At 42.8% G+C, this 12,802-nt stretch overlaps 5 protein-coding genes across 5 annotated transcripts; 2 read left to right on the forward strand and 3 right to left on the reverse strand.

Moving 5' to 3' along the window:
- Nucleotides 1-713: 713 nt before the first annotated feature.
- Nucleotides 714-1,319, reverse strand: LOC311046202 (histone H1-like; the record flags this gene model as incomplete). The annotated part of the gene is made up of 1 exon (XM_084058385.1): nucleotides 714-1,319. One exon carries the CDS (start codon nucleotides 1,317-1,319, stop codon nucleotides 714-716), a length of 606 nt encoding a protein of 201 aa, XP_083914511.1.
- A 1,928-nt stretch (nucleotides 1,320-3,247) lies between these two features.
- Nucleotides 3,248-3,658, reverse strand: LOC311046205 (histone H3.2; the record flags this gene model as incomplete). The annotated part of the gene is made up of 1 exon (XM_084058388.1): nucleotides 3,248-3,658. The coding sequence occupies one exon, from the start codon at nucleotides 3,656-3,658 to the stop codon at nucleotides 3,248-3,250; it is 411 nt and encodes a 136-aa protein (XP_083914514.1).
- A 445-nt stretch (nucleotides 3,659-4,103) lies between these two features.
- On the forward strand, nucleotides 4,104-4,487 carry LOC311045119 (histone H2A-like; the record flags this gene model as incomplete). The annotated part of the gene is made up of 1 exon (XM_084056929.1): nucleotides 4,104-4,487. One exon carries the CDS (start codon nucleotides 4,104-4,106, stop codon nucleotides 4,485-4,487), a length of 384 nt encoding a protein of 127 aa, XP_083913055.1.
- Nucleotides 4,488-5,923: 1,436 nt separating this feature from the next.
- LOC311046213 (histone H4) lies at nucleotides 5,924-6,235 on the reverse strand (the record flags this gene model as incomplete). The annotated part of the gene is made up of 1 exon (XM_084058396.1): nucleotides 5,924-6,235. The coding sequence occupies one exon, from the start codon at nucleotides 6,233-6,235 to the stop codon at nucleotides 5,924-5,926; it is 312 nt and encodes a 103-aa protein (XP_083914522.1).
- Nucleotides 6,236-8,700: 2,465 nt separating this feature from the next.
- Nucleotides 8,701-12,293, forward strand: LOC311045459 (fat storage-inducing transmembrane protein 1-like). Its single transcript, XM_084057335.1, has 2 exons — nucleotides 8,701-9,922; nucleotides 10,760-12,293. The coding sequence occupies exons 1-2, from the start codon at nucleotides 9,702-9,704 to the stop codon at nucleotides 11,433-11,435; spliced, it is 897 nt and encodes a 298-aa protein (XP_083913461.1). The 5' UTR covers nucleotides 8,701-9,701; the 3' UTR covers nucleotides 11,436-12,293.
- Nucleotides 12,294-12,802: the final 509 nt, after the last annotated feature.

Here is a 12,802-nt window from a genome sequence, read left to right on the forward strand (position 1 = left end):
ATTTTATTTTTTATTAGAGCCATGTCGTTTTATATGTGGTCTGACGACGTAAGGGAGGACAGGCAGACTTCACTGCCCCCCCACACACACACGCCACCCTCGGATCAGTAATATTGCTAAACAACTCCTCTATATCATATAATTGGGGGTTACTATTTATAATAATGTATATGATTTTGGTACTATTACATTTTAATGTTATTTTAAACCCAAGCATTTGTCAGGACAATAGCGAATCGAACAGTGATGTATATGTTTATGTTAACGCAATTAGGTCAATACATTACATTACATTACATTACGGTCATTTAGCAGACGCTTTTATCCAAAGCGACTTACAATAAGTGTATTCAACATAGGTAGGGAACGAAAACTACTAGATTTGGGGTGGGTTAGCAAGCATCCATAGTAAAAGTGAGAGAAATGGCAGGGGAGAAATGGTCAGGTTAAAACCCAGTCCAGCTGGGGGAATGTTTATTTACTAGGTTACCATGTCAATTATATTTCAGTAAGTGCCCCATTTGTGTCATTTTCTTAACTAGACTTTGTTATGAACGATTTGTGTGTGGTATTTGACTATTAACACACAGGCACAAACTGGTTATAATTCCAGTGCTCACATGTGACCATGAGTAAAATGTGAGGATACTCTAATAAAATTAAGTGGTTGGCTCTTAAAAGAGCCTTTTGTGGGTATAGAGGGTACAGACAATCTACTTCTTTTTGGGAGCGGCCTTTTTTGCTGCCTTGGGTTTGGCAACCTTCTTGGCTGGAGCTTTCTTGGCTGCTGCGGGCTTCTTAGCCACTTTCTTGGGGCTCTTGGTGGCCTTCTTCGGACTTTTAGCTACCACTTTCTTGGCGGCAGGCTTCTTGGCTTTCTTCGGCGATTTCTTGGTGGCTGCAGTCTTCTTTGCTACCGCCTTCTGGGGCTTCTTAGCCGCTGCGGGCTTCTTGGCTGCAACAGGCTTCTTGGCTTTAACTGCTTTCTTGGCAGCAGGCTTCTTCACCTTAACTACTTCAGCCTTCTTGTTCATCTTGAAAGAGCCAGATGCACCGGTGCCTTTGAGCTGGACCAGGGTGCCTTTAGCGACCAGGCTCTTGACGGCGATCTTGACGCGGGCCTTGTTCTTCTCCACATCGTAGCCACCGGCAGCCAGAGCTTTCTTAACCGCAGCCAGAGACACACCGCTCCGTTCCTTGGAGGCGGACACGGCCTTGACGACGAGCTCAGCGACGCTGGGGCCGGTCTTCTTGGGTCGGGGAGCGGTCTTCTTCTTGGCGGCCTTAGCCGGAGCTGGAGCTGGTGCGACCTCTGCCATGGTTATCACAAATAGTGATTTGTCCTTCTTTCTCTATAGCAAAGTCGGTTAAACTGATGATGAACGCATTGAAGGGGCTGGATTTAAACACCACATGAGAACCATGTAGAGTCAACACACACAGCTCCTCTTGTCTAGGTGGCTTAATGTGCCACTTGTGTTTTCTCCTCGATAAAAACTAGTTATAACAAACTACGGTGTATGTTATGAAATGCGACAAAGAGCTGACCAGTTAGCACGCATGTGCCTTTTTGTTATGAATGTATCTGAGATGAAAACAGTGCTCTCGTTTTAAGTGATACGCTCAAAACATCACCCTTCCACTGTCAGAGCATAGTGTTTCCTCTGTCATTTTTCTTCTAAAACATTTTAAACTAAGTTACATTAACAACACTACTCACAGTCCTCTTAGCAGACATACCTGGCGACGCAATACCATAAACTATACTGTTGTTTTGCCATCCGTTTAGCTAAAAATAGAAGGTTTTCTTACCCCAGTAAACACACTCCAGTTGACGGCATTATGATGGTGCATCGATCATCGATCCCGACTTCCAATGTCAGGTGACAGCCATTGGAAAACTTAGTCCATTTGTGGACAACTTACTGTGACCAAACTAGAAAATGAAACTTGTTTAAATATTCAATCAACTGTGGTATCTGTATTTGATTATGACTCTTTCACTGACACACTCCTTCCATGCATTAGATAGATTAGGCTACCATTGATAATACTGTGAAGATGTTTTGTGACTTTTTAACATGTTATATATTTGCATTCATTATTTTATTAAAACTGGTGTGTAGATATTATTTTAATATAATATTACTTTACACATAGTGACTTAGTCATTTTCAACATTTTCAACTTTTTGTAATGTCACATCACATGAGGACAACATGAATGAAATTAGCATGTATTTTATGGACTATTTTACAGATGTCCAACTGAGTCTATTGGTCATCTATTACTTCATATCTTTGTCTACCAGGTTTTACTAACCACTTAAATCATAAACTTATTATCATGTCATGCTACAAAATAATTCTGCAATATGATTGCTTTATTTTGGTCTAAGTTCTAATTAAATCAAATATGTAAGTAAAGAAAACAGTTTAATTGTTTAATTTGTATAAACACCTGCCACAGATCTTTTGTGTAATTTGAGTTCAGTTGTTCAGTTTGTAGCCAACATTATTGTATTAAGTATAATATTGTTAACATTTCACAATTTACACCATCCCAGCTATCAGTAATTCAAAGAGTGTGAGACCAAATCCATTTTCATGATGGTCAGTATCATGGTTAGTCATGGCCAGTATCACGGTTAGTATCATTGATTGATTGAATACTTTATTAGACAGAAATGAAAACAGCACGAGGTGCAGTCAGACATTTATAGGCTAAAAGGAATAAAGGATAACACAAAAAGGTTCCCGGGACTTGTTTCCATTGTGGTCCTATATGGTCAGTACCATGTTACTAGTGTGCAGAGTTTATTCTTTTTGGATTCTGACCTCAGCCCAGCACCTGGTTTTTAGTGAGTGGATGTGCGTACTTATTGTTTATTTGTCAGTGGCATGTCAGTGCCATGGTCAGACTGACCCTACAACATACAACAGCACGTGCAAACAGCACTGACGGAGTTCATGCAGTGACAGAGCGTGCATGATTAAGCGTCGGACAAAGACTGTATCTACATTTTATTCGGTGCCTATATAAATGGGTACACAAGACATGGGACATCTAGATCAGCGGCACAATTTAGTGTATACATATGTATGTGCGTGTTTTTCATTAATTGGGGAATACATCATTTTACGCATTATTAAACTACAAAAATATATAGTTGACAGGATCTCTCTAAATAAATAGTTGGGTGGCTCTTAAAAGAGCCGTTTTGGGGTTCTAACAGTGACAGATCAGTTTAAGCACGTTCTCCACGGATACGGCGGGCCAGTTGGATATCTTTGGGCATGATGGTCACCCTCTTGGCGTGGATGGCGCACAGATTGGTGTCCTCAAACAGACCGACCAGATAAGCCTCGGCTGACTCCTGTAGAGCCATGACGGCGGAGCTCTGGAAGCGCAGGTCGGTCTTGAAGTCCTGAGCGATCTCCCTCACCAGGCGCTGGAAGGGCAGCTTGCGGATCAGCAGTTCGGTAGATTTCTGGTAACGACGGATCTCTCTCAGAGCCACTGTACCAGGACGGTAACGGTGAGGCTTCTTCACTCCACCGGTTGCGGGCGCACTCTTACGAGCTGCCTTTGTGGCGAGCTGCTTCCTTGGGGCTTTGCCACCGGTGGACTTACGAGCGGTCTGCTTGGTTCTTGCCATCTTTCTTTCCACTTAAATCTGTAGAGTTTGAAGTTGTGATGAAATGAGCGCAAACTCCTGCTCTTTATTTTAGCGGCTCTGAGACGCCGTCTTTCTCTGATTGGTCTCTGGTCAGGAACCTCCTTGTTTGGGGAGGATCCACAGTTTAGACTGGGAGGAACCGATCACGCCACGAGTCTAGTAGCCTACTGATTGGTGGGGCGCTCATACACAGTCAGCCCGCGCTTTCATTCATGGTCAGGAACCTCCTTCTCTGGGAGGAACCGTTCACGCCACTAGTTGTGATTGGAGGGGCGCTCATACACACTCACCCCGCGCTCTCACTCATATTTATGATTGGTGGGGCGCACACAGACAGCACTGAATTGAAGATATAAAAGGTTTCGTGTTCATCCGTCGTCCAGCACATTTCTTCGTTGACTATCTCAAGAAATAAAGCTAAAACATGTCAGGGCGAGGCAAAACCGGAGGAAAGTCTAGGGCAAAGGCCAAGACCCGTTCATCTCGTGCCGGGCTCCAGTTCCCCGTCGGTCGTGTGCACAGGCTGTTGCGTAAAGGAAACTATGCTCAGCGTGTCGGTGCCGGCGCCCCGGTCTATCTGGCGGCTGTCCTCGAGTACCTGACCGCTGAGATCCTGGAGTTGGCTGGAAACGCAGCCCGTGACAACAAGAAGTCTCGCATCATCCCCCGCCACCTTCAGCTGGCCGTCCGCAACGACGAGGAGCTCAACAGACTGTTGGGTGGAGTGACCATCGCTCAGGGCGGTGTTCTGCCAAACATCCAGGCTGTTCTGCTCCCCAAGAAGACCGAGAAAGCCGCCAAGAAATAATTCTACTTCATTCGACAGAACAAACCCCACAAAGGCTCTTTTAAGAGCCACCCACTCTTTCAATATAACTAGTGAATTCCATTGCCCTCTGGGAGGTGTTAAAGGAGTACTTCACCCAAAAAATGACTTCTTTATTTATTAATGAATTCAAGGCTTCATGGGGTGTGCAATTGATAGAGAATAAGTCATTTTTTGGGTGAACTCCTCCTTTAATATAAGCGCGCAATTGTTATCTTGTATATTATATAGTTTTTTATCCTCTGCACTGTATCTAGTGGCAAGCTTTTCTCCCAATCACTCATGCGCAGTGCGTACACTTCACTTAATAGGAGCTTTTATTGGCATGACAACCTGCGTTTGCGCGCACACACAATTTCACTAACATTTTTATCCTGATAAGTTGAAATTAAGTAAAGCACCTTATTGACAGCCATGCTTTATTTTCAGTGTCGCGTTCTTCACCAAAGTACAATTTGACTGTAAAAGCAACATTGCCACGAGGTGTAACCAGTAATGTATAATATACAGGAAAAGTGGAATAATGGAACATGGAATACAATAAGCTTCTATTGCAGTGTAAAGTAACTTAATACCAAAAAATAAGAACACCTTCACATGAAATATCCAACATTTTCTACATTTTCAGGCACACATATTCATTGCAAAAATAGTCTTTTCAAATGGCAAAAAAAACATGAAAGAAACTTGTCATCTTGCCAACCCCATTTTGTCACTGACCCCCCCCCCCCATTCTCAATACACATGTTGAAATGATATATTTAAATGCTTCTTGCTAGACTAATAAGGGTAGCTTGATTTAACTTTATTTCTCTCCTAATAAAGTTGTTTATTTTGATTCGTTTTGTAAAGCGTCCTTGGGTATTAAGAAAAGCGCTATATAAGTTTGATATATTATCCTTATTATTAAACTAGAATCAATCCTCTGCTCAGAACTGTCGTGCAGTTAAAGGTGTTTCACTTGTCTTGCCATAGTAATACTAAGGGATTAGCCCTGAAACATGACTGTCATTCCATGACAAGCGTCATGTGAACCATGGCTACTAAGGGATATTATCGACCCACTCAGGTTAATGTTAAAGCGTTTTGTTTTGGAACCATTAAATGACAGTGTTGCATTAAAGAAGACATGTTTGGAATTAGATGGAGCAGGGGTCTGCTGACATGACACTGGCCATGGTACTGACATGATAAAATGCAACTGTAGCCGTAGAATACGACTCAGAAAATACATACGAGTCGTACTCTACGGCTAATGCAACTGCATATTCATGTTAATGTATTCAGCATCACCGTTTTTGCTTGCTTTATAAAAAATATTACATCATCTGTATGCAAAATTAGGGATGAACTCATTGTATAAAGTGTGGGCGGCTCTTAAAAGAGCCTTTGAGTTGTTGGTAAATCGGGTCAGTTATTTATCCTCCGAAGCCGTACAGAGTGCGTCCCTGTCTCTTCAGAGCATAGACAACATCCATGGCGGTCACGGTCTTTCTCTTGGCGTGCTCGGTGTAGGTGACTGCGTCACGGATCACGTTCTCCAGGAAAACCTTGAGGACTCCCCGAGTCTCCTCGTAGATCAGACCGGAGATACGCTTGACACCACCACGGCGAGCCAGACGGCGGATAGCGGGCTTAGTGATTCCCTGGATGTTATCACGAAGCACTTTGCGATGACGCTTGGCGCCTCCTTTCCCTAGCCCTTTGCCTCCTTTGCCTCTTCCTGACATTTTGAGTTTAACTGAAGTTTCAAATTTGAGTGTCCCCTATGACCAAAGCCTTGTGTATTTATGTGTGTTCTGAGGACGTAGGGGAGGACAGGCAGACCCCCCCCCCCCCACACACACACACACACACACACACACATAATCCTCCCCCTCTCTGTTCGTTTTAGTTACATCACCCTCAGTCTGCAAAAAAAAGTACAGTGAATTGTACAGTGATTCTATATTGTATGAGGAAGCTGTGTAGAAATAGTAGAGGACTAATTACACACTTCACAGTAGCCAAATCAAAATTAAGTAAGTCTTTTCGACAAAACAGATATGATCATAACATCATCATCATCATCATATGGATATTGATGACATCTCAGATCAGTGTTCCTTTACAAGACAAAGTAAAGGAAAACTTTGACTGTCCTAGACCAGTGGTTCTCATTGTGGGGACCCCCGACATGATTTTTGGGGGTCCCCAGATGACAGTAAAGTGACAACTTAAGGACTTTTAATACCTAATACCAACACCAAAAAAAGAATGAAATGGAATGAAAAAAGACTATTACTGCATCAAGATAAACTATACTATAAAAACTGGTGAAACATTGGCCAAATTGTCAAATAATATAAGAAAGAGGATGGGGAATTGTGATATTGTGATATTTTCGGTTCTGTGGAACCGGGTCAAACTAACTGTAATGCCAAAAAATCTACAAAACTGAGTAATATTCACATTTAAACACTCCTAATAGTTAATGCAGAGGACAAATATCACCCGTGAAAATGTAAAGTGACAAATACCCTTTAAAAAACGAAATGGGACAAAATGAATAATAATTTTTATCATGTCCTACCATCAACATCATCATCATGATGTTCCAGAGTCGCACTGACCTTCCGTGGTAACATCGTCAGAGGGAGAGTCTGATCATAAGACATACATACATTATTTTAGCTCCACTAGTTCCACTAGTGGTGTTGATTTGTTTGACTACCGTATATTGATTGGTATAGTCACTGCTATGAATGAGAATGACTCAAATTAATGGTACTTTTCTGAATATGGCTAGAAAATGTATCACATCTCCCACAATGTAACTCTCTCAGAATTACACATGATACATGAGGATTGTACTGTGCACATGTGGGTTAGACAAGATATTTTTAACAAACTTTCATTAACATTTCAGAAATTCTTAACTTTTTTCCTCAAATCTTGGAGATCCCCCCACCTCCACTTTGGGACGCCACTGATTGACATGTTGATTCGAGTCTCATTCCAGGACTATGAATATCTAGTTATCACTATCTTACTATCTGCTGGTTTTGGTGTGAAGAATCTTTTTGTGTTCAACACAATGGAACAATGTCTCCCCTCCCCGGTCACAGGGTAGAGCTGTGGTGGAGCTATGGTGGAGCTGAATGTCAGAGTGAGTGAGGTGAAACAAATCATTTGCATGTTGATTGTCGATTTAAATCTTTTGGTTTTGTCTCATTTCAGTTCTTAGATGTATGATTATTATTTCTGATTGAATTAAGACAAAACCAAAAGCGTCCTTCCCCGAAATAAAATATGAATGAAATTGTGGAAATGATCTGAAAGACCCCTGAACAATTGTTAATGACTTTCATTCACACTTGAATATCTATTGATATTGTATGTTGTATTGAAAGCGGCACTACAGTATGTAACTTTTTCCAAGTTAACAATACAACTTGAGTGTGTGTGTGTGTGTGTGTGTGTGTGTGTGTGTGTGTGTGTGTGTGTGTGTGTGTGTGTGTGTGTGTGTGTGTGTGTGTGTGTGTGTGTGTGTGTGTGTGTGTGTGTGTGTGTGTGTGTGTGTGTGTGTGTGAGAGAGACACGCTCGGGCCAGTTCAATGATTGACGGCGACAGCCCTCAGTAGCAGCTGAGTCTCAACACAAGTACAGAGGTGACTACTAATAATATACACTCGAAAGGCACACATGGAGATGTGACATTCACATTTAATACTAGTAGAATACTCTGCATTCTGATTTCATGTCACTGTTAACAAACACTGTCAAATTCATAGCTGTAGCAGCAGTAGCACTACTTGGACAGTAAGTGCTCATCTTACAGAGCAGGTAGTGTGTAACTATTTAGGGAGTTATCAAATGTTTCAGTGCATAGGCCTACGCGATGGAATGCCCTCAGAAGCTTTCCAATATTCACATTGACACTATGCCTACAGTGCTTTTCTGTGAACCTTGATCTTCTCTGTAGGAGCAACGGGACACCTCTGAGGCCCAGGGGACATGTAGTAGAAGGACGAGAACACATGTTTCAGAGGCAGGACAGAGGCTGTGTGTGGGACAGGGAGAGGGAGGGTAACAGTGACTAGGTGAGAAAGAGGGCACGTCAGAGAGGGGGACATGGGGAATTTTGGGGCTGGGGGGGGGGGGGGGGGTGACAGGGAATGGCTACAGTTACAGGGGAGCGATTGGGGGAGGGAAATTGCAGTTGAGACAGCAACTGTTCTACTTTGGAGTCTGGAGCTAAGGGAGCTCAACGGCAGCTATTGTTGATGGTGCCTACCATCGTGCAAACTGTCTGCAGAAGAGGAAGGGGAGTGATCATCAGTGATTTTCACTCACCACAGGAAGGACATGCTTGGGAACCCACCAGACGAACTCAGAGAAGACTGGTGATGTAACCTTAATTTAGCATTCTGAAACTACAAGATAAACTCACATGTTGGTCTGAAATTTTGAGAATGAAGTAAAGACTGCAACTGAATGTTTAAGGGATTAGTTGCAGTGGACTGGAAAAACTGAAGAGAACACCAGAGTAACTCAGCTGCAAGCTAAATCTTGTCTGGATCTTGCATACCAAGCTTTACCTGTCTGACAGCATTCAGATATTGTCGAAACCACAACCGTCGAACAGTGCAAATGAAGGGAAACAACTAAACCAGGTCCTCAACTGTAGCCAGAACAGGTCGGCTGCATTTAGACATACATAGTGTATTTCTGGACTTAATGCATATATATGCATTGAGGCTTTAATTGTGCCGAGACATTGGAAGGAGAGCTATCTACTGGATTCAGGAACTATTGCACTGCTCATGATTTAACTGCTGGAGTCTGTGGAACACTTGAAGCCGGCTGCCATTTCATTCAGGACATGCATACTCTACTCACAAGGATCTGATCTTGAAGCTTAACACATGACAGCAGTGGTCTTACACAGCCAATAGTTTGGATGAATATTTTCCAAGGATAAGTTTGGGGTCTGTTGGAATCCCTCTCTGACTAATTCTACCTTCTGTGTCAACAGCATTCTACAGTGGATTACTTACTGCCTTATCACACGAAACAGGGTGGCCTTATCACACGAAACAGGGTGTATGCTAAACTAAACGTGAGGTCAAAACCTATAGTCTAACATACACGCACTGCTGCATTCAGAGTCTGTAGCAGTCTATTTTGATCAACTCAGTCATCACAGACTCAGATATGAATTTAATCCTGATCCAGAAAGTCTGGTTCCGGCTCCAGATTATCCTGGACTCTGTGCTGGTGGTCCTAACAGACATAGCAGCCGGATTCCTTGGAAATTCAGCGTTTAGGCGGCACTTCCACCTGATCCTGTCGGTGGTGCTGGTTGCCGGCCCTGCCCTCAGTTTCTGGGTCTCCCAGTTCAGTGTCTTTGCCAAGCCAACCCACTTCCTCTACAGGTGAGAATAGCCTTCTTCCATTTGTGGGAAGTAACTAAGTGCATTTACTCAAGTACTGTAATTTAAATACAAATTTGAGTTACCTGAGTATGACCATTTTTAATACATTATATTCTACTCCACTACATCTCAGAGACAAATGTTGTACTTTTTACTACACTACAAGCTATTTGAGTACCTTTACTTCTGGCACTTTAAGTCTATTTTGACAGAGCATTTTACAGAGCATTTCTACATTGTGGTATTGTATTGCTACTTTTAGTTACACCACTGCCTACATCCTATTAACGTCCTGCTCAGTGGCCTTGTTAAGACAAACAGCATGCGATTGCATCGGTGGGATTTGATGGAGTCAGACGTGAGCCATTTTCCATTTGGTTGGGACTGACAATGCTGGACACCTTGACAGCACCACTAAAAAGACATGTTAAGAGTTGTAATTCCCACACAGTATTAATTTCAATGTCAAGTGACAGCTGAGGTAGCATGTGCTGAGTCATACCCTGTTCACATACTTACGATTCCACACAACTGACTGGCTTCTTCCATTCACAAGTAGTCCAACTTGGCTAGTCATGGGGCATTTTGCATGATCAGTGACAAAATGAAATTATATAACTGATGCACCATTGCACATGCACGTCCACACACACCCACATTCCAACTTCACTGTCCTTATTCTGCGTCTAGTTCAGTTGTTCCCAAACTTTACAAAAGTACAATATGAATTAACCACTTAAGCCCTATTTTAAAAATAGTGAAAATAGTAGATCTGCTATTTCAATATTTTTAAACACTGCTGTAGTTATTGATCTATGTGTTCTGCTCTCCCTCCAGGTTGTTCTTACGCTCTGGCTGGGGCTGGACCTGCATCTTTGTCGGCTCGTTTGTCTTCCTCCTCTCCTTCTCCATCCGCCGCTCTCTCACTCTCACTCTCCGCCACCTCTCACGGCTCGCACTGGCCGGAAGTCTTTGGCTCGGTTTCCGGAAACTTCTGGCTCTTCTGGACAATGCCACAGGAAGCTGCTACGAACCCTTGGCCGCTGAGGGAGGCCAGGCTGCTGCACTGAGTGGACAGCCTCTTCTGCTGCTGAGGGAGGGGGAGACCAAGTCGACGTGCGTTGGGGCCGGGATGCTCTGGAGGGGATATGAAGTTTCAGAGGACATCTTCCTCCTCTGCCTGTGCTGTCTTCTATTGGCTGAGGAAACCGCCGTGTTTGGCCCTTACCTGAGTTTGGGAGGGGCTTCCGGCGGCCCTCTCCGCATCCTGTTCCTGTTCTGTGTGCTCTTGCTGTGGCTGTGGGTTTTCCTGCTGCTCTGTCTCTTAGCCTACTTTCCTCAGTTTCCCACACAGCTAATAGGGGGTGCTCTTGGGTGTCTCAGCTGGAGGGCTCTGTACCAGGGATGGTACCAGCTGGATCCCAGCTGGTACTGCCCCGGACAGCCAGGACTCGGACTGCTCGATGCCAAGCCCACGGGGGTGAATGGGGTGAGCCAGGATCACTCAACATAATCAGTGATCTGAACAGACTGCGAACATGGATACAATGGATGATGGTGACATTTTAAGACGTTGAAGGGCTATGAATCTATTTTCTGCATTGGTGTAGAACAATTACACCATTTCTGGTACAATTATCTGTTCACGTTTGCCTTACACAGGTAAATATGAGCAATATCTAAAATTATATTTAACGCATACTCATATTAACATAGGGGTCAGTTAGACCTTTGAACAGCTGTACATGGATAGGGTTAGCTTACCAACCCGTACCTACAGTATGCACTATACTATTCTTTTAACATTGTATGCCAATGTAGCAAATGTTTTCTTAATCCTAAAAATGAGTTGGATGCTGGTTTTCTCTGACTTTCATAGTTGGAGCCCAGAGTGGCCCGCAGGTCTGTTACTGGTCAGTCTCCATGTGAGGAATGTTTCACAGGTTTAGGCTCCAAACCAAGACAAAAAACGCCATTCTCCTAGTCCCAAGTTTATCCACTTGAACCCTAGTGTCCCTAATCTAGGCATGACACAATAGGCAAACATTATGTAAAAAATAGCAGCTCTACAAGCTTGCAAGCATTTCAACACGTTGAGCAGGTAGATCAGAGACCCCTGGGGTCAACTAAGTCTGTATAGGGTTCAAGTGGTTAAGATGGGCATTAGAAAAAACACACCACTTAAAACACATTGAACAGATACAAAGTTTAAGTGTTCAGTTCCACAAATGAGATGGAGAGATTAAAAGACAGTATGGCTGACATTGAGTTCTTTGTTTGTTTTTTCATGGATACAGTTTGGCTATGTTTTACTATGCACGTCTATATAACTGTTATAAATATATAATAAAATATGCAACGTAACTTCAAAGGGCTTGATATTCTTTGTTGTGAACCGTGTCACTCACTTAAGTACAAGCACACAACACGTCCCAGTGCAACATGTTGTGAGCTTGTAGATCGGCTATTTTAATTATGCAACACCAGCGCCAGGTATAATAATGTAGTGTAAGAGTTTTTTTTTTGTTAAAACAAAACTTCTTTGGTTCCTAATTTAAATCTCAATATCCTGGCAGTAGCCTAATTAGTGTGTTCAATAACAGGGGAAACCCCATCTCTTTAGCTCTTTAATAAACAGGAAAATAAATGTTCAGGTGGGTTGCAAATTTCAGAGAATCAAGAGAGTACCCATTTATCAGCTTCAATTGTCTTCTCATTGTGTCATCACTTCCAGTTTAACTTGTTTATTCTGTACACTGTATGAGTTCTCTCTCCTGTTTGGACAAAATTAGTATACCGTGAAAGTGCATGTTGGAGAGACAAGGAGTCCACTGTTACTGAACAAACACTGCTATCGCTAAGATTGCTATCAGAATATAG

This window comes from Gymnoscopelus microlampas, assembly GCF_963454915.1.
Source record: "Gymnoscopelus microlampas genome assembly, chromosome: 5".
In the NCBI taxonomy this organism is placed as follows: domain Eukaryota; kingdom Metazoa; phylum Chordata; class Actinopteri; order Myctophiformes; family Myctophidae; genus Gymnoscopelus; species Gymnoscopelus microlampas.

Bases quoted from the DNA above. Each gene is read 5' to 3' on its own strand.
- LOC311045459 (XM_084057335.1), top strand. From the start codon at position 9,702: ATGAATTTAATCCTGATCCAGAAAGTCTGGTTCCGGCTCCAGATTATC. The intron at 9,923-10,759 runs GTGAGAATAGCC...CTCTCCCTCCAG, and splicing joins CCAACCCACTTCCTCTACAG to GTTGTTCTTACGCTCTGGCT.